Source organism: Leopardus geoffroyi, chromosome C1 (assembly GCF_018350155.1).
Source record: "Leopardus geoffroyi isolate Oge1 chromosome C1, O.geoffroyi_Oge1_pat1.0, whole genome shotgun sequence".
Lineage (NCBI taxonomy): Eukaryota > Metazoa > Chordata > Mammalia > Carnivora > Felidae > Leopardus > Leopardus geoffroyi.
Genome location: NC_059328.1, coordinates 30595964 through 30619170, shown reverse-complemented (window position 1 = coordinate 30619170; position 23207 = coordinate 30595964). Strand labels below are relative to the sequence as shown.

The 23207-nt window shown below is 53.8% G+C and overlaps 3 protein-coding genes across 5 annotated transcripts in view; 1 reads left to right on the top strand and 2 right to left on the bottom strand.

Moving 5' to 3' along the window:
• Positions 1–10278, top strand: part of LOC123599850 (peptidyl-prolyl cis-trans isomerase E-like) — a 38073-nt gene extending 27795 nt beyond the window's left edge. For 2 of the 3 annotated variants that reach the window (XM_045482271.1, XM_045482273.1), the window contains exon 3: positions 4927–5822. In XM_045482271.1, coding sequence (XP_045338227.1) covers positions 4927–5334 — 408 coding nt within the window. In that variant the 3' untranslated portion in view covers positions 5335–5822. Of the gene's footprint in view, positions 1–4926; positions 5823–9747 lie in introns of those variants that run through there. The other variant, XM_045482272.1, reaches the window with a different exon arrangement.
• The window catches only part of BMP8A (bone morphogenetic protein 8a), a 31939-nt gene that overhangs the window by 7713 nt on the left and 1019 nt on the right, over positions 1–23207 (bottom strand). The window contains exons 2-6 of the mRNA XM_045482269.1: positions 11798–11987; positions 11227–11375; positions 4449–4643; positions 3624–3703; positions 2978–3088 (exon numbers count right to left, since the gene is read on the bottom strand). Coding sequence (XP_045338225.1) covers positions 2978–3088; positions 3624–3703; positions 4449–4643; positions 11227–11375; positions 11798–11987 — 725 coding nt within the window. The remainder of the gene's footprint in view (positions 1–2977; positions 3089–3623; positions 3704–4448; positions 4644–11226; positions 11376–11797; positions 11988–23207) is intronic.
• On the bottom strand, positions 6957–8795 carry LOC123599752 (succinyl-CoA:3-ketoacid coenzyme A transferase 2, mitochondrial-like). The gene is given in 3 exon segments (XM_045482059.1): positions 6957–7411; positions 7414–8341; positions 8343–8795. Coding segments are annotated over 3 exon segments (1554 nt in total). The 5' UTR covers positions 8514–8795.

The window sequence follows — 23207 nt, the reverse complement described above, 5'->3', positions numbered from 1 at the left end:
ATATTTATGCATCCAACATGGGAACACCCAAATACATAAAGCAGTTAATAACAAACATGAAGTAGTTTATAGTAATACAATAATAAGAGGGGACTTTAACACCCTACTTACATCAATGGATAGATCATCCAAACAAAATCAACAAGAAAACTGGCTTTGAATGACACATTTGACCAGATGGTTTTGACAGATGTATTCAGAACATTCCATTCTAAGACAGCAGAATACACATTCTTTAGAAGTACACACAGAACATTTTCCAGAATAGGTTAGATAGGCCACAAAACAAGTCTGAACAAATAAAAAGATTAAAATCGTATCATGCATCTTTTCTCAACACAACACTGAAACTAGAAACCCACAAGAAAAAATCTGGAAAGAGCACAAATACATGGAGGTTAAATAACACACTACTAAACAATGAATGGGTTAACCAAGAAATCGAAGAGGAAAAATACATAGAAACAAATGAAAGCAGAAACACAATAGTCCCAAATCTTTGGGATGCAGCAAAAGCTGTCCTAAGAGGGAAGTTTTAGCAATGCAGAGAAGTTTACTCAAAAAGCAAAAAAGAACCTCAAATAACTTAATCATATACTTAAAGGAGCTAGAAAAAGAACAAGCAAAACCAGCAGAAGGAAGGAATTAAAGATTAGTGCAGAAATAAAATAGAAACTCAAGACAAAAACCAGGCTGGTTCAGTTGGTAGAGCATGCAACTCTTGATCTTGGGGTTCTGAGTTTGAACCCCATGTTGGGTGTAGACATTACTAAAACAACAACAACAACAACAAAAACAACAATGAAATCAGGAGTTTGTTCTTTGAAAAGATCAATAAAATTGATAAACATTTAGTCAGACTCAGGAAAAAAAGGGCTTACATTTTAAAACATCAGTAATGAAAGAAGAGATACAACCAATACCACAGAAATACAAAAGATTATGAAAGATCATTATGAAAAGTATATGCCAACAAATTGCATAACCTAGAAGAAATGGATACAGTCCTAGAAACATATAACCTACCAAAACTGAAGCAGGAAAAAATAGAAAATTTGGACAGACCAGTTACCAGCAAGGAGATTGAGTCAGTAACCAAAAAACTCCCAACAAACAAAAGTCCTGGACCAGATGGCTTCACAGATGGATTCTACCAAAAACTCAAAAAGGAGTTATACCTATTCTTCCCAAACTATTCCAAAAATTAAGAGTGGAAGGAAAATTTCCAAATTCATGCTATGAGGCCAGCATTACCTCAATTCCAAAACCAGATTAAAAAAACAAAAACAAAAAACCCGCTACAACAAAAGAGTACTATAGGCCAATATTCTTGATGAATAACAGCAATATTCTTGATGAACAACAGCTGATGTAAAAACAGCAAACTGCATCCAATAATATATTTAAAAAATCATTCACTATGATCAAGTGGATTTATTCCCAAGATACAACAGTAGGTCAATATTTGTAAATCAATATAATACATCAATAGGAGGATTAAAACCATATGATCATTTCAATAGATGGAGGAAAAGCATTTGACAAAATACAACATCTATTCATGAAAAAACCCTCAACAAAGTAGGTTTAGAGGAAACATACCTCAACATAATAAAAGCCATATATGAAAAGCCCACAGGTAACATCATAATGCTGAAAAACAGAGCTTTTCCCCTAGGTCAGGAACAAGACAAGGATGCCCACAGTCACCACTTTTATTCCACAGTACAGGAAGTCCTAGCTATAGGAATCAGACAAGAAAAAGGATTAAAAGGCATCCAAATTGGTAAGGAAGAAAAACTTTCACTATTTGGAGATGATGTGACACTATATATAGAAAACCCTAAGGACTCCACCAAAAACTGCTAGAATTGATACAATCAGTAATGTCACAGAATACAAAATCACTGTACAGAAATCTGTTGCATTTCTATGCACTAATAATGAAGCAGTGGAAAGAGAAGTTAAGAAAGCAACCACATTTACAATTGTACCAAAAAGAATAAGACACCTAGGAATAAACTTAACCAACGAAGTGAAAGACCTGTACTCCAAAAACTATGAAACAATGATGAAAGGAATCGAAGATAACAAACATGGAAAGATACTCAATACTTACTGATTGGGAGAACCAATATAGGTAGAATGTCCACACTACCCAAAGCGATCTACAGATTTAATGCAATCCCTATCAAAATGCCAACAGCATTTTTCAACTAGAACAATCCTAAAATTTGAATAGAACCACAAATACCCCTCATAGCCAAAGCAACTGTGAAAAAGAAAAACAAAGCTGGGAGTATCACAATCGCAGATTTTAAATTCTACAAAGCTGTAGTAAAACACTTAGCTATAAGCAACAGCAACAGTGCTCTTCATGGAAACTATTTTTCAGCATGTGAAGTTACCCCAGACTCAGCACTGGTAGCCATACCTACTTTGGGAAACACAAAGAACTAAGGATCAGGAAGAAGACAACCGGAAGGTGAACAAAAGGGGGGGTGGGGGCAAAGCCCAGCCCCTCACCCAGGCCACACCTGTAATGCTCTCCACATACACCTTGCAGCAGGTGGCTGAATGCACATGCCTGTCACTCACCCCACAGGCATCTGTGCGACAGGAGGCCGAGGATGCCAGGGGACATGGTGATGTGTGTGGTGTCTGACCAGAAGCAAGCATGTCTTGTAAATCTGGGTGCCCACATATGTACATGATGCCTTACATGTGTGTGTGCAGGGCACGGATCTGGGTGTGCACAGTCAGGGTAAGTCGGGTGTGTGTGGATTCAGATGCCTAGGGGTCTACATGTGAACGTGGCCACATAGGGACCAGTTCCTGTACAGACATGGGAAGTTAACTGCGTGTGCCTACAGTGAAGGGTGGGGAGAGCTCCCTGAGACCCGAGCAGGCGCTTCCATCCACCTGGCTGCACGAGCCCTCTCCCCGTGGGTGGGGACAGGATGGACGCGGTACTGACCAGGGACTGCAGGATGGCGTGGTTGGTGGCATTCATGCATGAGTCCAGCGGGAAGGAGCACTCCCCCTCACAGTAATAGGCTGAGTAGCCTTGGGGAGCAATGACCCAATCCTGGGGGGGAAAGAGGAGAAAGTGAGTGCCATCCAGATGCCCCCCCACACACACTGAGCCCCTGAATCCAGCACACGGCACAAGACGACTCAGGGCTGCCCCTTACCCACCTGCAGCCCCAGCCCCATCAGCCAAGAGGCCTGTCGTCCACCGGGAGGCCCTCGGCAGGCAGGGCTGGGCACAGCTCTGTCCCCATCACGTGCACTGGGCATCATCCTCCCCACCCGCCCCACTGCCTGCATCTTCTAGAGCTGCTGTCCCAGCAGACGTGCACACGCACTGCCCTCCCAGCCTCGGTTTCCCTGTTGCAGCCCTGACATGTTCTGGCTGAGGATTCAGACTATCCCCATTTCCATGGTTTTCACCAAAAAGCACCTTCTCACTATAAAAGAAAGACATATTCCCTTCAGAAAACACTGAAGAACCTAATGCATGAAAAAATTAAAGTCACCCATAATTCTAGCTGCCCCTGGAGATACACCTATCATCTCCGGGTGGGGACCGTCATGTAAGAAGGAGGAGAGTCAGAAATTACCAGCCAGCCGAGGTCCTGGAAGCTGACGTAGAGCTCGTGCCGCCGACAAACCTGCCGGCCGTCAGTGCCGTGAACGTCATCTGCAGGGACAGAAGCCAGGTCTGTTCTGGGGTTCCTGCTCTGGGCAGCTTCCACAGGGAGCTCCCAGGACGGGGGACACCCCACCGGGCACACTTGGTGAATAAATGAGTGCAGTGAAACAGATGCATTTGATCTCATTAAGCCCATCCTGCAGCTCTGCTGGTGTCACGACCCAGCTCGAGAAACTTCGATGGCTCCAGGTGGGTCCGATAGCTACAGAGGAACCCTGCACTCACCCCAGCCTCCCCTGAGTTTCAACCTGTGGGCCCTCCCGATGCTTCAGTAAACAGCCCAGGGGACCCTGGGCCATCAGTGGCTCCTTTTCTGTAGTGACCTCATCCCACCTCTCCTGCCGCCCCCATTCCACAGGATCGAGTGGCTCACGGAGGCCAAAGGGCGGACTCCCTGTGGAGGAGAGGAGGGCAGGAGGGCAAGGCAGGCCCACTCCTGATCCTGAGGGGCTCAGTCTGCGGGGGAGACCTCCGCATAAAGAGTTGTGCATCCTGCAGGGTCCCCAGGGGCTGTGCTGCCCGGAGGATGGGGCACCTGATTCTGATGGAGACTTCTGGAAAAAGCCCTGGGAGCCAGGGGAGGGCAGAGAAAGCACTTCGGGGTGGCAAGGACGGAGAGGGCAGAGGCTGGTCCAAAGGACAGTGTTGGGGGGTGACCCCTGGCCTGAACCTACTGAGGACCCAGAAGGTTCTGTCCCCTCCAGGTGGCTCCTGGGCCCCTCCCGGACCTCACCAAAGATCCCCGGGAGTTTGTTCGGGTGTGGCAGCTCGTTGGTTTTCTTGGGCGGCCTCCTCTTCAGGGGCCTCGCTGCCCGAGGGGCTCGGACAGGACCAGGGCTCGCCCTGAAAAAAGTGACCAGGAAAGGCTGTTTGGAGCCCGGCGCCCGTCGCCCCAGCAGGCCAGCCAGGCCAGGATCCACGCTGTGCCCTGAGACGGAGAGAGGAGAGAGGGCAATCACTCGCGGGCAGGGGCCGTGCACATGGGACAGCGGGGACCCTCCTGCCAGGGCCTGCTCGGGCCCAGGAGCACGGAGGCAGAGGGCCTCAGTTTGCTCCTCTGGAAACAGGAGTCCCAGGTCCGAGGGAGATGGAGGGAGGGGGGCCTCGCGAACACAGGGTCATTACTTGCGATAACGGTGAACAATGCCATCTGTGAAGCACTTTATAGGTTTCGAGTTAGTTCACACGCGTGACCTTATGTGTCTCCACAGTCCCCCTGGACCTCATGCTTCGCTGAGAAACGTCAGAGCCACTCTCCCGGGGGCTCGCAGAACCACGGTTCCCATGTCCATCTGAGCGCTCCGAGGCCCGAGTTCTCCCTTCCACCCCATACGTTCTGGGGGTGTGGATGGATTTATGACCCAGCAGATTGGAGCAGCCACCAGCACGTAGCCAGGGCTTGCTCTGCCCAGCACTGCCAAGAGCAGGGCACTAACTGTCCCCTGACATCCACAAACGAGACCCCGGGTTCAGTGGGGCAGAGACATCTGGCCAAAGTCCTGGAGCCGCGGTTCAGTCAGATCCCAAGTTCTTACCCACTGAAGGTCTTACTCCCGGGTTTGTGGGTTAAAAAAGAGAGAAAAGGCTGTGGGCTGGACATGATGGGGACCTCCGGCTAGGAAGAGGGACACCTCTGAAAATGGGATTTGACCCCACAGCTGCTTAGAGATGAGGATGCCCTGAGAAACACACTCACGATCCCTGGAAATGTCGACTCCACCAATGAAACCAACTTCCTGTACCTCTTTGTATTTCCAAATGACCTCTTGATTTCTTAACTGTCAAAGTAACACAAGGGCAACTGTAAGGTAACCTCTGGGGAAGAAATACCACTCAGAAACCTCTGCCCACCCCAACACATCGTTTTCATCTTTCTGGAATATTTTCATGTCACCTGAACTTTTACACAATGGTCATCTTAACAAAGAAGTCTGTATGTTTTCCAACTTTTTCACATAAACATGTTCACTGCTGTTAAAATGTCTCCACTATGAACGTTTCAAATGCATAAAATTCCTTTGAGAAAATGTACCATAATATTTAGAGATTAGCTTAACTTTAGACATTTAGGTTATTTCCCGGCTTTCATTAAAAGACGAGAAAGGGGTAGATCTCTTCATTCTCATTTCCTGTGGAATTTTCCTTTTTCTTTGTTTGAATGTTTCTATTTTTCAGAGAGAGAGAGAGAGGAAACATGAGTGGGGGAGGGGCAGAGAGAGAGGGGAACAGAGGCTCTGCAGTGGGCTCTGTGCTGGACAGCAGCGAGCCAGTCGTAGGGCTCGAACTTACAAACTGAAACTGTGAGATCATGACCGGAGCAGGAGTCGGATGCTCAACCAACTCAGCCACCTAAGAGCCCCTCCCACGGTATTTTCTTAAACTAAACGACAGGAGGTGATTACTGACTTTTATGCTCCTTAGAACACAGTGCCAACTGCTCTACTTCCTGTACATCACCTCAGTGTTGCCACCCTGACACACACACACACACGCACACACAGGCACATGTACGTACGTACGTATGGAAACACACGTGCACTTCTCATACGGGATACAGACACACACATACACGATGCTACGTGTCTGTTCCATTAGCGGGTGTCCTGATTCACTGTGAAACCATCCCAGTCCTGCTCAGCTGGCAAAGGTCAGCCCTCAAACAGCCGGGCTCTAGACCTGGGGCCCCGGGCCAAGTGGGTTGCACTAATCAGTCCAGAGACTAAACTTTGATCTATGACATCACCTCCCACAAACAAATGCACCAGACACGTTAGAGGCACCGCTCAGGAACGATCCTGCTGGGACGGGAGGGGGGTCAGCTGCAGGGGCTGACACTGGAAGGAGCCTTGGGGATACGGGGGTGGTTACTCCTCCCTCATCACTTCCCCCCACATTTCGTGGCTCGTTCCCGAAAGAAGGCTCCTCAGTGGAAGCCTTCCTGTGGGATCATCTGAGCTGCATGAATTTAACGTAAACATCACAGTGAGGAGGGCATCCGAGTGCCCGATGACAGAACCAGACCTCAGGACTCACAGAACATGCAAGAGAAACACCAATGGTCTCCTTTTGTTTTTAACTAAAGCCATATTCCTCTTGAGAGAATAGTCTGTCTGGCGGTAGCCGAGTCTGAGACGCCAGGAGAACCGGTCAGACGAACGGACAGGCGTGATGACACCCCCTCTGGGTGAGAGGCAGCGGCGAAAATGAAACACACCCTCTGACCAGGGCTTCCTTTCCCGGGTCAGGCAGCCACCTGCTGCATGGGTCTGAGGTTCGGTGACACAGCGAAGGGCTGCCCGTGCTCTGTGACGTCGTCCACGGTCAGCCCGTCCCAGAGCTCGATCATCATCAGGCCTTTCTTCTTGTGCACGTCGAACACAGCCTTGTCAGTGATGATCCCGTCCACACAGCGCTTCCCAGTCAGCGGCATGGTACGCTTCTCCGAGATTTTGGGTTCGTTGGCCTTGGTGCAGTGCACCATGGTGACCACCACTCTGGTCTTGGGACTGGACACCAAGTCCACGCCCCCCCCCCCCATGCCTTTCACCTTCTTCCCGGGTATCATCCAGTTAGCCAGGTCACCGTATTTGGAGACCTGCATGGCTCCCAGCATGGTGAGGTCGAGGTGCCCGCCTGGAATCATGGCGAATGAGTCATCGCTGGAGAAGAAACAGCCTCCGGGGAAAATGCTCACATCTGCTTGCCCACGTTGATGAGATCTGCATCCACCTCATCTTTGGGTGGGAACGGCCCCAAGCCCAGGATGCCATGTTCACTGTGAAGATGAACAGTCATGTCCGGGCTGATGTAGTTGCTGGCCAGGAGCGGGATTCCTATGCCCAGATTGGCATACATGCCATCCTCAAATTCAAGAGCTGCCCGCTTGACAATTCGGGCCCCGGGGTCATCTGCAGACTCGGCTATTTCATCGTGCTCCTTCCTGAGGGCTAGATGCTCAATTCTTTTCTCGTGTTTTTCTCCCTGAATCACGCGGTCGACATAAATGTTAGGAACGTGGATGTCTTCGGGGGCAAAGGTCCCCACATCCACGATTTTTTCCACCTCCACCACGGAGGTTTCTGCAGCTTTGCACACGGGCACGTTGAAATTCCTGGCGCTTTTTCTGAAGATGATGTTGCCGGCGCGATCGGCCTTCCACCCCTTCACCAAAGCAAAATCGGCGGTGATGGCCTGCTCCAGAAGATAGTGGTGCCCGTGGAACTCCCTCACCTCTCGGGGCTGGCTCATGATGGCGATGTGGCCATCGGGCGCAGACCTGATGGGGGCGCCTCCCTCCTGAACCAGGGTCCCATAGGCCGTGGGAGTGTAGAAGGCGGGGACCCCGGGGCGGATGCGCTTGGCCAAGGTGCCCTGGGGCGTCAGCTCCAGCTCCAGCTCGCCTGCCAGGTACCGGCGGCGCTCACACAGCGTGTTCTCCCCCACGTAGGAGTAGATGAGGCGGGCGATCTGCTTGGTCTCCAGTAACAGGCCCGGCCCGAAGTCGTCCACACCCACGTTGCTGCTGACCACGGTCAAGTCTTTGACATGCTTGCGGAGCAGCACCTGAATCAGGTTCTCTGGAATCCCGCAGAGCCCGAAGCCGCCGACCATGATCTTGGTTGGCCCTGTCGGCGATGTCTTTGATGGCCTCCACAGGATCCGCGTAGAATTTGGCGCGGGCGCGAGCGCTGGTGGCCAGGCCGTGCACACCGCCCTCGGCCTCGGCCAGCGTGGGCCCCCAGCGGCTGGCGGGGACGCGGTGCCCGAGCGCCCGCGCGAGCCTCTGGAGGACGGTCATCGTGCGCTCTGGCTCCGGGCCCCAGACTGAGACCGGCGGGGGACAGGCCAACGCCAGCCGCCACCACCTCGTCACAGAGCAGGGAGGGCGCGTGGGGCAGTGACGCTCACACGGGGTGGCCCCGGCGCCCCTGCCCACAACGAGGGGCCCCTCCCCCAAGGGGATTCCGGACCCTGCGTCCCCCGCTGCGGAGGCAGCGGCGTTCCTGAGGGGAAGGCGCGACCCTGAGTCCTCGGGATTGGCGGGAAGGCCGCCCGTGTCCAGCCCAAAGCCCCGAGGGCAAGGGAGGTCCTTCGCGGGGCCCCTTCCCGGGGCCCCTTCCCGGCACACCTCTCCCTGTTGGACACCCCCAACTCTGGGTGGTCCCCTTCCTTCTCCGTCACCACCCCCTTCCCGGGTGACCTGCTCCAGTCCCCTGGCCCTCAGGCCACGCAGATGGCGGCGCTTCCCACACCTGCGCCACCCACCCCCACGCTCACCTGTCCTGGATGACCGGCCATCTGGACGTCTACCAGGGCTCCCAATGACCTCACCGCCAAAGAAAGTGCTCTGGGGTTGCTGCCTCAGACCTGCCCCCTCCTCTTCTTTCACTCAGAATCAAATCTATTAAAAATGGGTCCCATGGGCGCCTGGGTGGCGCAGTCGGTTAAGCGTCCGACTTCAGCCAGGTCACCATCTCGCGGTCCGTGAGTTCGAGCCCCGCGTCAGGCTCTGGGCTGATGGCTCAGAGCCTGGAGCCTGTTTCCGATTCTGTGTCTCCCTCTCTCTCTGCCCCTCCCCCGTTCATGCTCTGTCTCTCTCTGTCCCAAAAATAAATAAACGTTGATAAAAATGGGCCCCTGGCTCACTCCACATTTTCTGTGATTCCTCCGCTGCCCACTTTTCTCCATTTCTGCCGCTACCAACAAGCTCCTCCCCACTCCACCTGCACGCTGGGTGGCTCCTGAGCCTCTGTGACGGCGCTCTTGTCCCCCACACACCACCCTCCTTGCTCACGTCAGGGGCGGGCCGTTCTGGATACACACGGAGAAAGGTTTTATTTTATCCTAGTTGAGATTTACAGAAAAATTGCACTGACAGCCCAGAATCCCCGGATACCAGAGCCGGTTTCCCCTGGGAAATGTTAACATTTACGTTAGGGCCTGGATTTGTCACAACTGATGAACCAATATGATAAATTAACACGATATATTCGGATCTCGCTGGTCTTCCCCATGTCCTCCCTCTCTTCCAGGGTCCCCACCCGGATCCCACATGGCCGTCAGCTGCTACAACTGCTCAGGTGCCTCTGAGCTCTCACACGAGCTCAGACTTGCTTTGTAATTATGACCGTTTGGAGAAGGACCTGACGGGCACTCTGCAGTACGTCCTTCAGTTTCCGTTTGTCTGGGTTTTTCTCACGGTTAGACGGGGTGTGGGTTTTGGGGGGAAGACCACGAGATGGAGGGCCCTTCCCATCCCTTCATGTCAAGGGGACACGGGAGGTACGTGACATTCACGTGAACCCTGATCACCTGCCGAGGCAGCACGCTCAGCTTTCTCCTCTGTGAACTTACTTCCCCCACCCTGTCCCGACTGTACTTTGGGAAGCAGGTCGCTAAGCCTTGTCACACTGAGGGGTGGAGTGATGTCCTCCTTGGGGGGGCAGGGGGGTGTTTTCAGGGAGCCCTTTTCAGATCCTGCCATCCTCCACTGCTATGAAATACAGTGAGCTACCCCCCACGCTCCAACACCAGGCCCTGGTTTACCCACAGAGGGCCCAGAGCGCCTGGTGGGCTCAGTTGGTAAAGCATGCGACGCTTAACCTCAGGGTTGTGAGTTCGAGCCCCACGTTGGGTGCAGACATTACTTAAAAATAAAATCTTGGGGGCCCTGGCTGGTTCAGTTGGTTAAGCGTCCGACTCTGGCTCAGGTCATGATCTCTCAGTTCATGAGTCTGAGCCCCACATCAGCTCTCTGTCATCAGTGCAGAGCCTGCTTTGGATCCTCTGTCCCCCTGTGCCCCTCCCTGGCTCACACTCTCTCTCTCAAAAATAAATAAACGTTAAAAAATAAATATAATCTTAAAAAAAAAAAGAATGCGCCCTGCCAGCTCTCAGTCTCCTCTCCCATCTGCCCTGGCCCCCCCTGCTCCAGCCACGGCCGCCCCTTCCTGCAGCTCAGATACGCCAATCTTGTGCCCACCTTCGGCCTCTCCATCCCACCTCCTGCCATAACGGAGGCTCTTCCCCAGATACCTATGGAGTGAATGAAGGTGTGATCCTCATTCTACAGATGAGGAAACGGAGGCTTAGCAGGTAAGTATCCTGCAAGGTCACCGAGTGACAGCGCTGCAGGGCTGGGATTCAAGCCCAGGCCTCTCTGATCAAGTCTGAGGGTGTAACCGCTTCCCCTCCTGCCCTGCCCAGTAGGGGACCTCCCAGCCTACACGGTTGCTCCTGGAGAGGGAAAACACAGACTCTCTCTTAGCAGCTCAAGCGTGGGTTCCACACAAGGAGAGGAGGGAGAGCACTGGGGTAGGGGGCCCCTGTTGCGGGAACCTGGCCCCTGCACCCCGCTGACCCCCACGGCAGGGCAGGGATCGTCACCCCAGGCGCAGGGCTGAGAAAGGCCAGGCCTCCAGGGCCCAGGGAGGGGGCTGCAGCCTTCTCGGCTGCCAGCAGCGCCAGAGGAGCCCCCGGGAGAAGGTCTGCCGCCCAACCCTGGGCCTCACCATCGTCCGTTTCCACATAGAGGCGGAGCCCCAGGTCCTTGTTCCGGCTCAACAACCAGCGGTCACTGGCTGCTGTCACGTCCAACACCAGCCAGCCCTCGTCCCCAGCTCGGAGCGTCTGAAGATCCAAAAAGAACAAGTCAGACTCCCTGTGGACACGAAAGAACAATTAACCGAGGGCTGGCACAGCTGCCTCTGTGTTTCTAGGGCCCTCCTGTGGACCACGAGTGGGCGCCTGCCTGGCTCGGGCCGGGTGCCTCATTCTCCTCATCTCACTGCATCTACCCCACAAAGGTGTTACTGCGCCCACGCAGCGATGTGGAAACTGAGGCCCAGGAGCTCAGTGACCTGCCCAAGGTCCTGCCCCAGGACAGCGGGGCACGGACTTGCAGCAGGACTGGTCTGGGTCACTCCCCACAGTGACACGAGGCCTGGGGTCAAGTATCTTTCTGTCTCTGGGGGTGTGCTCTCCAGGGAGCTCCCCTTCTGTCCTCTGGGACATGTCCCCTCCGGGGCTGGGCCCGATACACCGACAGAGGCTCGAGCGGGAGGCGGGGCGTGGGGCGGGCACCTGTTGGACTGCTCTCTGACCACCTCGAACATGCTGACGTGCAGGGTCCCGTTGAGCAGGTGGGTGCTGGCCATCTTGTAAATCCGGAACTCAGCGGCTGTGACCATCTCCCCCTCTGGGATCTGGGTCAGGTCAAAGCGGAACTCCTTCCAGTGGGGCTCCTGGTGGCCCAGGGTACGGTCACGCTCCACTGCAAGACAGAGCGGGACCGGCGGTCACTCGTGTTCTGGGCTCGGGCTGGGGGTGGGAGGAGTTGGGTGGGAGCTGGGGGCCGAGGCAGCCTGGGTGGTGACGGCCCCCTCCTCTGCAAAGGGGCTTGCTCCCAGGCTCCGCCTGCTGGGTGCTGAGAAGGCTCAGTGGGGCTACATGGTGAGGCGTCTGCATAGGAGCCAGCATACACCAGCTCAACGAGAGCAGCCTTCACTTCTGGCCCCTGAACCCCAAACCCGGCCTGCCATCCCCATTCCCTACTGGTGCTGGGACCCGAGGGTGAAGTAGAGGTCAGGTCCCTCCTCTGGGAAGATGGACATCAGAGCCAAGGCAGAAAAGGGCCACGTAAGGGAGCAGAGACATAACTGAGTGCATTTCTGAGGCAGGGGCTGTCCAGAATCTGCCGATGTACATGCATGGAAGCCTGGGGAGGGGGAGCCTTTGCAGCTGACACGGGCTGGGCCTTGAGGGGTGAGAGCGGATATGTCGAGAGAGGAGGACACTGCACAAGAAAGGGGCCAGCCTGAGCAAAGGCCTAGGGCTGAGGAACAGATTGTGCCAGCAGGGGAAACAACAGCCATAAAACACAGCAAAGGGTGAGATGATGGCAGGCCCCATTTGGGGACAAGGGGAAGGAAGAAGGTGTGCCGGAGGGAGGCTCAGAAAGGAATAAGGAGTAGCAAGGTAGGAGTGACAGCTCCTGGAGAGACCTGGTCAGGGCCTGGGGAAGCTGGACAGTCCCATGGTGTGGTGGGATCTGAGCAGGCTTCCCGGAGGAGGGGACATCTGAACTGGCCTTGAACGATGGGACAGAGTCTTGTTGGGTGGAGAAGGTGGCAGGGAAGGCATCCTAGGCAGAGGGGACCCCAGAGGCACCGGTGTGGGGTGCTGGGGCGTCCACAGAGCAGCAGTGTGGGGGACGGGCCCTGAGTGGCTGTGGCCTGACTGCGGAGGGCTGGAATTCTGGCCCAGGAGTGTGGGCTGTGCTTCTGGCCGCTGGGGTTCAGGGCTCTGGGCAGCAGGGGCGCAGTGTGGTTTGGGGTGGGGAGGAAGGTATGTGTGGTGGGGCAGGTGAAGCGCAGGCTGGAGGGGGAGCCAGGGCGGCCTGGTGGCGAGGCTGGACTGTCTGGGCAGGAGGCTGTGGGTGGCGAGTCAATCCCACATCTCCCCAGCTGCCCGGAAGTGCCCAGGACAGTATATTTAGTACCGTCTTACTTTAGCCTCTTGTCACTTTCAAACACCACAAATCTGTGTTTCCGGAAAGCAGGGGTGGGAGCCACCCAGCGCCGTCCTCAAAACCCAACACAGATTTTAATTACATGTCTGTGAGTCTTTTAAAAACTCTCTCCCTCTGGCTACTGGGCTCAGGGACCACAAGTCACCAGGCCGGTGGCGGAGGCGGATGTGGGGAGCACTTCCCGTCCTTACGGTGAGGACCTGATCTGGTGATGGACAAACAGCTGGGCTGGGTGGGGCCTGTGGACGCACATTTGGACAGGAGGAGACGGGCTTCTCATCCCCAGCCGAGGAGAAGAAACAGAACGTCCATCCTCTGACAGCGTGCCGGACACGCGGCAAATGCCCACCCGTGGCCCAGGCTGTTGCGGAGGCAGCATGACCCAGAGTGGATGCAGGTCCTCCCACACAGGCAGAAAGCGCAGAGGGCAGGGTTCTGGACCCTCACCGAGCGATGCACGCCAAGAATATGGACACGCATGTCCCCTCCCCCCTACAGTCACACTTACACTCACACACTCACACGCACAGCTTTGGTGACAATTTTCATCCACTCGAGGACTGCACAGACCACCCCTGGTATGTGGCTGTGTAATCCCGGTCGTGCAGGATGACGTAAGTCTAGGCTGCTGGCTGTCACAGGGTGCGGCACAGAGAGCGGAGGGTGGCTCAGTCACACCCTTCACCTGTGTCCTCTCAGAGCATCATAAATGTATCTGCTCCCAAGGCCCAGTGGTGGCTGACGGGTGGGTCCTGGGGCTACTGGGAATCTCCGTGTGCAGGCCCGACGCTGATTTCATGCTGGATCTGGGGACTCGGGGCACAACCCATGAGCCCGCCAGCTCCTTACCCTGCGGCCTCCCTCCCATGCTGACCTGGGGGGCCAGGTGCGCTGGGTCAAGAGAGCCTCATGTACCTGCATTGACCCCAGTTCCCAGCTTCCATTGTGGGTTTGTGAAATTGAGCCATGGGGGAGAAGAGGAGGACATACAATTTTCTTATTCTAAATAAAAGATTATACAACATAAAAATATGTCAATTCAACTGAAACGCATTTGGATGGCATTAAGGTGCCTCCTTTTCACCTGCCTGACCTGTCAAGGTACTTGATCCTCTGGCCTCAGTATCCACATCTGCAAAATGGTCATTTGATCCAGGGTCAAATGTAACTGCAAAAGGCCGTGTTTGCTACTGCAGCAGGTACTTGGTTATTATGGTCCAGGCAGTGCCTCTAACGTATTATTCAGGAGCATTTCCTTCATAGTGCACCTTCCTGCCCAGCCTCCACTTCCCCTTGGGGAATCTGGAATCTCCCAAAGATGCCCAGGCATAGAGAGGCAGCCCCTCAGAATCACCACTGAGGCTACTCTGGCTCGGGTAAAAAGCAGAAACTGACCCTTTATGAATGTGCTGTATAGTCCAGAACACCAGAGCTCCAAGGACAGAGGTCACTGCACACACTGTCCTTCCACTTTTATACACACAGAGAGAGGGAACCCAAGGGTCTTGACTCCCATCTGGGCTCCTTCCACTATATCAGGGTGGACCTCCGCCATCTGATGTTGAAAGAATGGCACAAAAATCAAGTTGGAAGTGGCCTGTTGCTGCCTCCCACACCCCTGCTCTCGTCGATAGTCTGCAGAGGGAATTTATGGGAAAGGCCAAGTCCGTACAACGTGATTTCTTGGGTTTTCCCAGTAATTTTTTTTTTTTTTTTTTTTTGCTACTGCTTGCAGGGTTGGGAAGTTCATTTCCCGGTCCCCTGGCAGATTTGGACAGGCTGAGGGGCAGGGGGTGCTGGACCCCAGCCACATGAGATATGTCCTGCCAGGAATCATCTCTCTGTGGTGGCCTTGAGGGGGATCACTGATGCCTGCAGCAAGCTTTCTGGGAAGTAAACTATTTCTCCGATCTGCAACATCTGGGCCAGGGATTCCTAACGTTCCCATAATTTCACTTTTGGGCCTGTGGGAGAGGACTCCTGACTACACATGCTCAGGAGGCTTTCTAAAAACGCTCACTTTTTCCATTCATTTTTCCTGGTGACATCCAGGAAAATGTATTCATTTACTCGACACATTTGGAAACAGGGTTTATTGGATGCAGGCGCTTTGCACAGCAATGGGGAGGCTGCAGGCAGTGAGACAGGGTGACCCGCCCCCACGGAGGTTATGGTGCTCATAGGGCTGCAGGGAAGGCGGGCAGCAAACAAGACGACTGTATGTGACCAGCTGTGATGGATGTCAAGACCAGGATGGGACTGGGGAAAACGCAGGGAGGGGCGTGTGAGTCACTTGATGCCTTTAACTTTATTTTGAAATAATTTTAGATGATTTAGATTTAGAGACAAGCCTTGGCAGGAATAGTACAGAGACTTTCCCTACACGCTTTACTCGGCTTCCGCTAATGATAACATTGTACGTAATCAGACCGTAGCATAATTACCAAAACCACAAAACCAATATCGCGCAGTGCTATTAACTATAGTCTTTTCTAGACTTTTGCCAGGTTTTCCACTATTCATCGTTTAAGTGTACCTGACTTCAACCCAGGGTCCCACATCGCACTCAATTGTTAGGTCTCCTGGGTCTCCTCTGATTTGTAACAATTGCTAAGACTGCTTTTCTTTCATGACATTGACACTTTTTTAAAGAGTGCTGGCTAGCTCTTTTGGTTTATCTGACATTTTCTTTCCTTTTAAAAAAAATCTTTATTGTTGAGAGAGATATAGACAGAGCACGCAAGAGCAGGGGAGCTGCAGAGAAAGGGGGGCACAGGATCCAAAGCGGGCTCTGTGCTGGCAGCAGAGAGCCCAATGCAGGGCTTGAATTCACGAACTGTGAGGTCATGGCCTGAGCTGAAGTTGGATGCTTAACCAACTGAGTCACCCATGTGCCCCTGATGCTTTCCCGTTAGACTGAAGTTATGGATTTTGGAGAAGAATACTAAAGAAGTGATATCCATTTCTGTGCACATCAGATTGGACAACATGGTGTCAATATGTATTATTACCAGTGATACTAATGGATTCATTGATTAAGGTGTTGTCCAGGGATTCAAAGAGGCTCTGTGACCTGGGAAGAATTTGATAAAACTCACCAGTTCTTGATGCTATGATAGTCCACGGCCCTGTGAGGTGGATTGGAAGCCAGCAGCCAAGAGAGGCTCTTGACAGCCAGCTCCATCGAGGTTTGGCAGGCATGGGCCCACCACTGGGGATGGACAAGGCCAGTCCTGTTTCCACAGGTGCCTTATTTTCTGCAAAGCTCTACGTGGGAAAGCAAAGGCTTTACTTTCTTAACTCCATTACTGTGGCTCCAGGAAAATAAACAATCACAGGACTCCTGGATCTGTGGTCTTCTCCTACAGCCTCTGATAAAATGACCCCTGCTCTCCACATTTGTGGGAAAGACCCACTGTGTGCAGGAGATGTCCTTGACCACCACAGTCGCCAAATACATTCTAAGTCTGAGGCTCTGCACTTACCACTCATGGACTAGATCTCCAGATGCCTCACCCTGAGTCCACCAGCCCAACACCAACAAAAACTTTGGGTATTTTTGTGACTTAGACAAAATTTAGAGGTATCTGGATGATCTAAATCTGTCTTGTTTCTGACCAAATAGTAAGACTCCAAAAGACATCTTTTTCCTTCAGCTCAGAGTAGCTATTAAAAAAGAAATCTGACCGGTCTGCCCTCAAACCCTTCCCCAGCCCCACAGGGCCCCTGGGAGGAGCCCAAGCTCTGGTTCCAGGACCCCCTGAGCTGACCTGGCCCAACCTCATGGCCTCCTCAGCCTTCCGGCTGCAAACACCCTCCCTGGACACCCTCCCCAAAGCGCTCTCTCCTGAGTTGCCCCCATCCCGCCTGGTCCAAAGGCTACTCTCCTCTCAGTCCAGCTGTCAAGGCCCCCTCGTCCTGCTCCGACCCCACACAGATCAGCCTGCCAGCCTCTCCCTTTCCCCAGTCCCAGGGGTCCCCATCTCTGCTCCATGTGCCCTTTTGGATGGTGCACAATTGAGGGCAGGACTGCACAGTGTGGGGTGGAAACGGGAAGCTCTCAGTGAACTTCCACTGAGCTCCTTGTGTTCTGGGGGCCCAGAGAGGGGATGTGTCTGCTGGTTCTTCCCAAGGTCCCTGGGACAGCGGCTCATCATCCAGCAGCCGCTGCCCCTTGGGTTGGCCATGCTGCCGGTCTGGAGTGGCCTCTGTGTCACAGTGTGCCTCCGTCAGAAGCCACTCATGTTGTCACTTTGCCTTGGGACTGGCACCCCTTTGCATGGCCAGGCTGCTAAGGGGGAGGGCAGGCTCCCCAGGGTCCCAGAGGCAGGTGTGTGGGTCCTGTCTGGCTGGTCCTGCTCGTGACAAGGGCGAGGGCCCCCCACCCCTTCAGACCTAAAACAAGACCCAGGTCTCCATGGCTGGTGCAGGCCCACCAAGGGGCTGCAGAATGGACCACCTACCAAGTCTGCATCTGAAGGGCTTCTTCCTCCCACCCAGAAATCTCGGTGCTTCCCAGAGGAGGCCAAGGCTCCATTTCTAAGGTATTTTTAGTCAGTTTTCATTACCGACTTTTTTCAAGAGCTGTTTCCATAAATGGTTCTGCACTCATGATTGCTGGTCCAGGCCTCCGACGGCTTCAGACCCCAAATTAAAAGGGAACACCCGCACACTCCCCCACATCAAGTCTGTCAAGGCCAAAAATAGATCCGAGGAGATTGAGCAAGGATACGATTCCCCAGTGCAAACCCGGGGGAAGAACTGAACTGTGGGACTTTTCCGGAAAGATGCGGTCACAGTGACACATCCCTCTCTCCCGTAGGGAATGGATTTCCGTAAGGAGATGGATTGGGTGTACCTCCCTGCCCTGGGCCTCACCCCTGGAGGAGCCCCATCAGTGGGCAGGGGTGGGCACATTCTTTGGTCAGAGCTGGAAAGGCCTCCAGGGCAACCCTGCAGACATGGGGAAACTGAGGCCCAGAGGGGCAAAGACTTGCCAGGGGTCGCACGTCAGGTGAGGGCCCTTCGTGTGGACTTTCAGACCTGCAGCTGAGGTAAAATGAGTGGCCCTAGCTTCCCTCCAGGTGGTGATACTGCGATGGGGGGGTCACCTGTCAATGAGGTTCTCCTGTCAATGGGGGCCCCCCTGAGAATGCCTGCTGAAGCCACCTTCTTCCAGGCAGGGCCCTGGGGGCACTGGAGGTCCCAGGAAGCGCCCAGGGAGATGCCGAACCCGCTGTCAGCCTCCACAAAGACAGTGAGGGCGGCCCTGCTCTGCTGCACTGGCCAGGCCCAGGCTCCTGACCCTGCTCTCAGCTCCCTGCCTCCAGCTGTGATCGTCCTCCCTCAACCTTACCAGTCTGCCCTGAGTGCCTGCCATGCAGGGGATGGGGTGCACGGGGTGGGGGTGTCCCAAAGACTCAGATCTGTCCCTGTTCTCAGGTCGTTCATGGTTTCCCAGGGAGTAAAATAGGGGCAAGACATGGCCCTGAATGAGACTGGCAGAAAGTGACTCAAATCCTAAGAGAAATACACACCATGGGGGGGTGGGGGTGGGTGGGTGGGACTTTCATCAGAGAAGGAGCCTGTCTCTTGAAGAGGAGTGGAGGTGGGAAACTCCTGCCTGCCCCTTTAAGAGGTGGAGGCAGGGATGTTCTATGCACAGGGTATGAAAGGAGCAAAGGCACAGGTGAAATGTAACAGAGTTCTCTGTTAGTTAAGTTCCTGCTGTTGCCAGTGTCTGCTAGCCTCCCCTCACAGTGCTGGGAATAGGCCTCATTCACCTGCTCTTAAAGGTGAAGAAAGAAGGTTCAGAGTCTTTAACAGGAACCTGTCTAGCATCTCACAGCTCCCAGGTGGGACAGCCAGGATTAAAATATAGGCTCAATACATCCACGTGAGCACGTTCTGGGCACCTTTATTCATAACCCCAAACTAGAAACAACTCAATATCCACTAATAAAAATGGACAAATGTGGTATACTTGCAGAATGCAATACAATTCAATTATAAACAAGCGCTACAGGGCTGCCCAGCTGGCTCACTAGCAGAGGATCCAACTCTTGATTTGATCTTGGGATCATGAGTTCGAGCCCCACCCTGGATGTAGAGATTACTTTAAAAAAAAAAAAAATTAAAGAACTAAAGATAGGAAGATAACAGGGATGAATCTCAAAAAAATTATATTAAGTGAAAGACTAGACATAAAAGTATATAGAGTAGGGCTTCGGGTATAAGGGGACCAAAGAGAGGTGACATGAATGCATTGTGATAGAAATCAAAAAGTGACTGCCTGGAGGCACTGGGCTAGTGGGAAAAGGATGCCCAGGGGCACCCATGTTACAAGTTTCAATGTGGTATGAAGGGTATCATGAGCATATCTTATTTTGTAATCCCCAAACAATAAAACCACTTTAAAAACAGGATTCTCAGTTTATAACATACATTCAAAGACAGTCCCATTCGGCAACACTTACTGCACCTAATGGTGGGCCAGGCCCAGGTCTGGGCAGAGAGGCAGTGTCTATGTAGGAGAAGAGCAGAGGAGACAGGAAGCTGACCTGCTGGGTGGCCTTGGGAAAACCACCTAACTTCTCTGAGCCTCACTCTCCTCTTTTCAAAACAAAGATGTGACCTTAAGTGTGATGCAAATGAAGAGACAGACTCAGAGGTTCTGAGCACAGGGTCCTCACCAGGGGCCATCTTACACACTCCCCGAACAGCCTGCAGGGTGGGCTATTTTACACGAGTGTCTCCACTTTACAGAGGACGAAACTGAGGCTCTGAGAGGTGGCCTGGAGAGGCCAGATCACACTGAGACTCGGTGGTGGCATCAAGATGCAAATGCTGTCTGCGTCCCAGGTCAGAGCCCCCACCCGGGTCCTGTCTGCCCCCCCACTGTCCATCCGCTCCTGGGCTCCAGAGCCCCCCTGGGGGGAGGGGGTCACTGTCTAGACCAGTGGTCTAGACAACCATCTTTGTGGCTTAAGTATTTATTCCTTGCTCCCCACTAGGAGGCCAGCTCCGCAAGGGGAGGGACTTTGTTTCGCTCACTGTCCTATCCCAGGAACTAGAAAGAACTATGTCTGGCACAGAGCAGGTACCACATGACTATCTGTTGAGTGAATTCGTGAGAAATGAGAGAGTTCCCTAGTCAAGAACCAAAGGAAGTAACTTCAAGGTCACAGGGCTGAGCAGGACGTGGGCCAGGTCCCTCATTCCCACTCAGCCCTGCCTCTCCCAAATCCAGCGCCTCAGGTCAACACCCCCTGTCCTCGGCTGCCTGAGGCACGGGAATAAATTAGTCTGGTCAGAGAAGGGTCTCGACAAAAGTGAAGATGGCTTGATGCATTTCTGACTAGACCTCTGCCTTTAGGGCTGTTTGTGCTTCAGTTTCTCAACCTGGAACACGGCACCTGCTGGCCCAGCGGCTCGAGGTGGAGAAGGACCAGGACCAACGTGCGGAGTTGGTCTTTCTGGCCTCATTCCTCCCTCCCCGCGGGCTGGGCCAGCCTGAGGCGCCCCGGGAGCAGCCAGTCAGACCCACACTCCAGCCCAGAGGACGGGGTGGTGCCATGAGGAGGTGCCTCCAACACGGAGCCACGGGGTCAGGGCCGGGAGGCCCCGTGTTTTCTGACACCATCGCTGTGGACTGGATGAGAAAAGAGGCCCAGAGAGGGAAGGGAGGTGACCTGGGACAGGAAGGACTCAGTGGCGAGCCCAGGCGGTGCAAGAACCTGGGTGTTACCTCCCAGCTCAGGCCTCTCCTCTCCGTGAGCACAGGGGACACCCAGGACAGGTATCGGCCCCCATTACCGTGTCCTGACCAAGGGCAGCCAAGAGCATACAGGTGGAGACTCACTGACAGGCCAGGCAGGGGCCCCAGCTCTGACCGTAATCCTGGCCTCCCTACAGAGACACTGTCAGCCATGACACGGGCTTCCTACAGCACCTGCCTGGGCACAGAGGCCTGGAGGCTAGAGGTCTCTGGGTCCCACAGGCTGCCATGGACGGTCAGGGGCCCAGCAGGCAGCAGGTCTGGCTTCTCAGGACCCGGATGAGGCCAACAGGAGGTGGAGCTGGAGGCAACAGGTGTGGGAGCCTGGGCGTGGGTGCTGACACCATAGCGACTCTGCTATTAGTCTCGGTGGTGGTTCAGGGGCCTGGGGCCTGGGCCTCCAAACAAGGAAAGAATCCTGGTAGGTGTCTAATCCCCCCGCCCCCACAGCCCAGGTAATTACCAGTTAAAACTACTCAAATTGAAGGAGTTGTACTAGTGCAATTAGCGCATCAGAATAAAGGAGGCCCTCTGACAGCTGACTGGGCCCGCCCACAGACCGGGCTTCCACTGAACAAAGATCTGCTTGTTAATCCCACAGCGTCAGAGGCCTTCGATCTTCGTGAAACACACAGAGATGGCGTGGGAAGAAGCTGGCATCTGGAATCCACAGCCCCTGGATGATGTCATGGATGCGCTGTGTGGCCCTGGACTGGCCATTTAACCTCTCTGAGCCCATGAAAAGGGCTTGGGGTGGCTCAGTCAGTTAAGCATCAACTCTTGATTTTGGTTCAGGTCACGATCTCATGGTTCGTGAGTTCGAGCCCCGCATCAGGCTCTGTGCTGACAGCTCAGAACCTGCTTGAGATTCTGTCTCCCTCTCTCTCTGCCCCTCCCCCTTCTCCCCCCCCCCCCTAAAAACAAATAAATAAAGGTTAAAAAAAGAAGTGTGGGACATTCCCACACGTCCAACCAAGGCTGGCCAGCAGCTGGGAGGGACCGGAGTCAGGAGCAACCAGGCCCAGGCTCACCGACCAGAGACATGATTTTCTGTTCCTCCCATCTATCAACTGAACACACAACAACCCTGACGATGCGTTGATCTCTAGGGGCCCCACTTTACAAGGAGGGATCTGTGGCTCCAAGAGGACAAGAGACGTGCCTAAGACCACACAGCAGAGGCACAAGAGGAATCAGATGTGTCTGAACTAAGGGTGATGCTTGATTCACAACAGCAGCTCCCACCAAGGCCGTGTGCGCCTTGACCATGGGATGCTGGGGAAGCAGGACATTGGCCAGGCAGTGACTCACTAACGGATGGCTCCCTTGGGGACATTCTCAGGATAACTGTATCTACAGCCCCTCTTGGTTCTGAGGCCCAGGTCAGCTTGTTCTGAGGACAGGCCTCAGTTTTACACATGGTCTCTGTTATCCCGCGTCCCCCACCCTGCCCTCCAACCAGGAAGGTGGCATTCACTGGCCCAAGTCCTGTACCTGGCACTGGGCTCTCAGCAGAGGTTAACAGCCGCTTCCTGCTGTTCCCTCACCTCAGGCACCCACCAGCTCAGGGCTGGGGGGGCGGGGGGGACAGAGGCCTCCTTGGCTGTCCCCTCTGCCTGCCCCAGTGCAGGAAGCAAATGGCTAAAGACCCCACAAGACCTCCGGCTGCTCCATCCCCTGGGTTTCTCTGCCTAAACCCCTCTGGAAGCTCTCTACACCCTGAAAGCCTGCCCTCCTGACAGGAGAAAGAAATATCAGCTCCTTCAGGAGGTGGGTGTAGGGCTACCTCCTGTCCTGACTGGGCCACAGAGAGGCTGTGCTATCCTGGGCATAACATTGTCTCTCTGAGCCTCAAAGTCCTCATCAGGGAGATGGGGATGAAGATCATGTCTGGTAACAGGGCTGTCGGGAAGGTCAAGAGTGACGCTGTGGGTGAAGGGAGGCTATTGGCCTTGGCAAAGGTCTTCTCCCATCTAAGCCTGAGCTGTAGTCCCTGCGCCCCCAGATCCAGTCTGGTGTCTGCTCCAGCCCTGACCCCACAGACAGGAAGCAAAGCGGATAGGGGACAGATAGTCAGGACTGCAGATTAAAGAGCATTTAATAATAGGAAAGACATCTTTGAAAACTAACCATAAACGGCTCCACGACTTGTACAGAGTTTCTGCAGAGAGGAAGGGCTGGGCTTT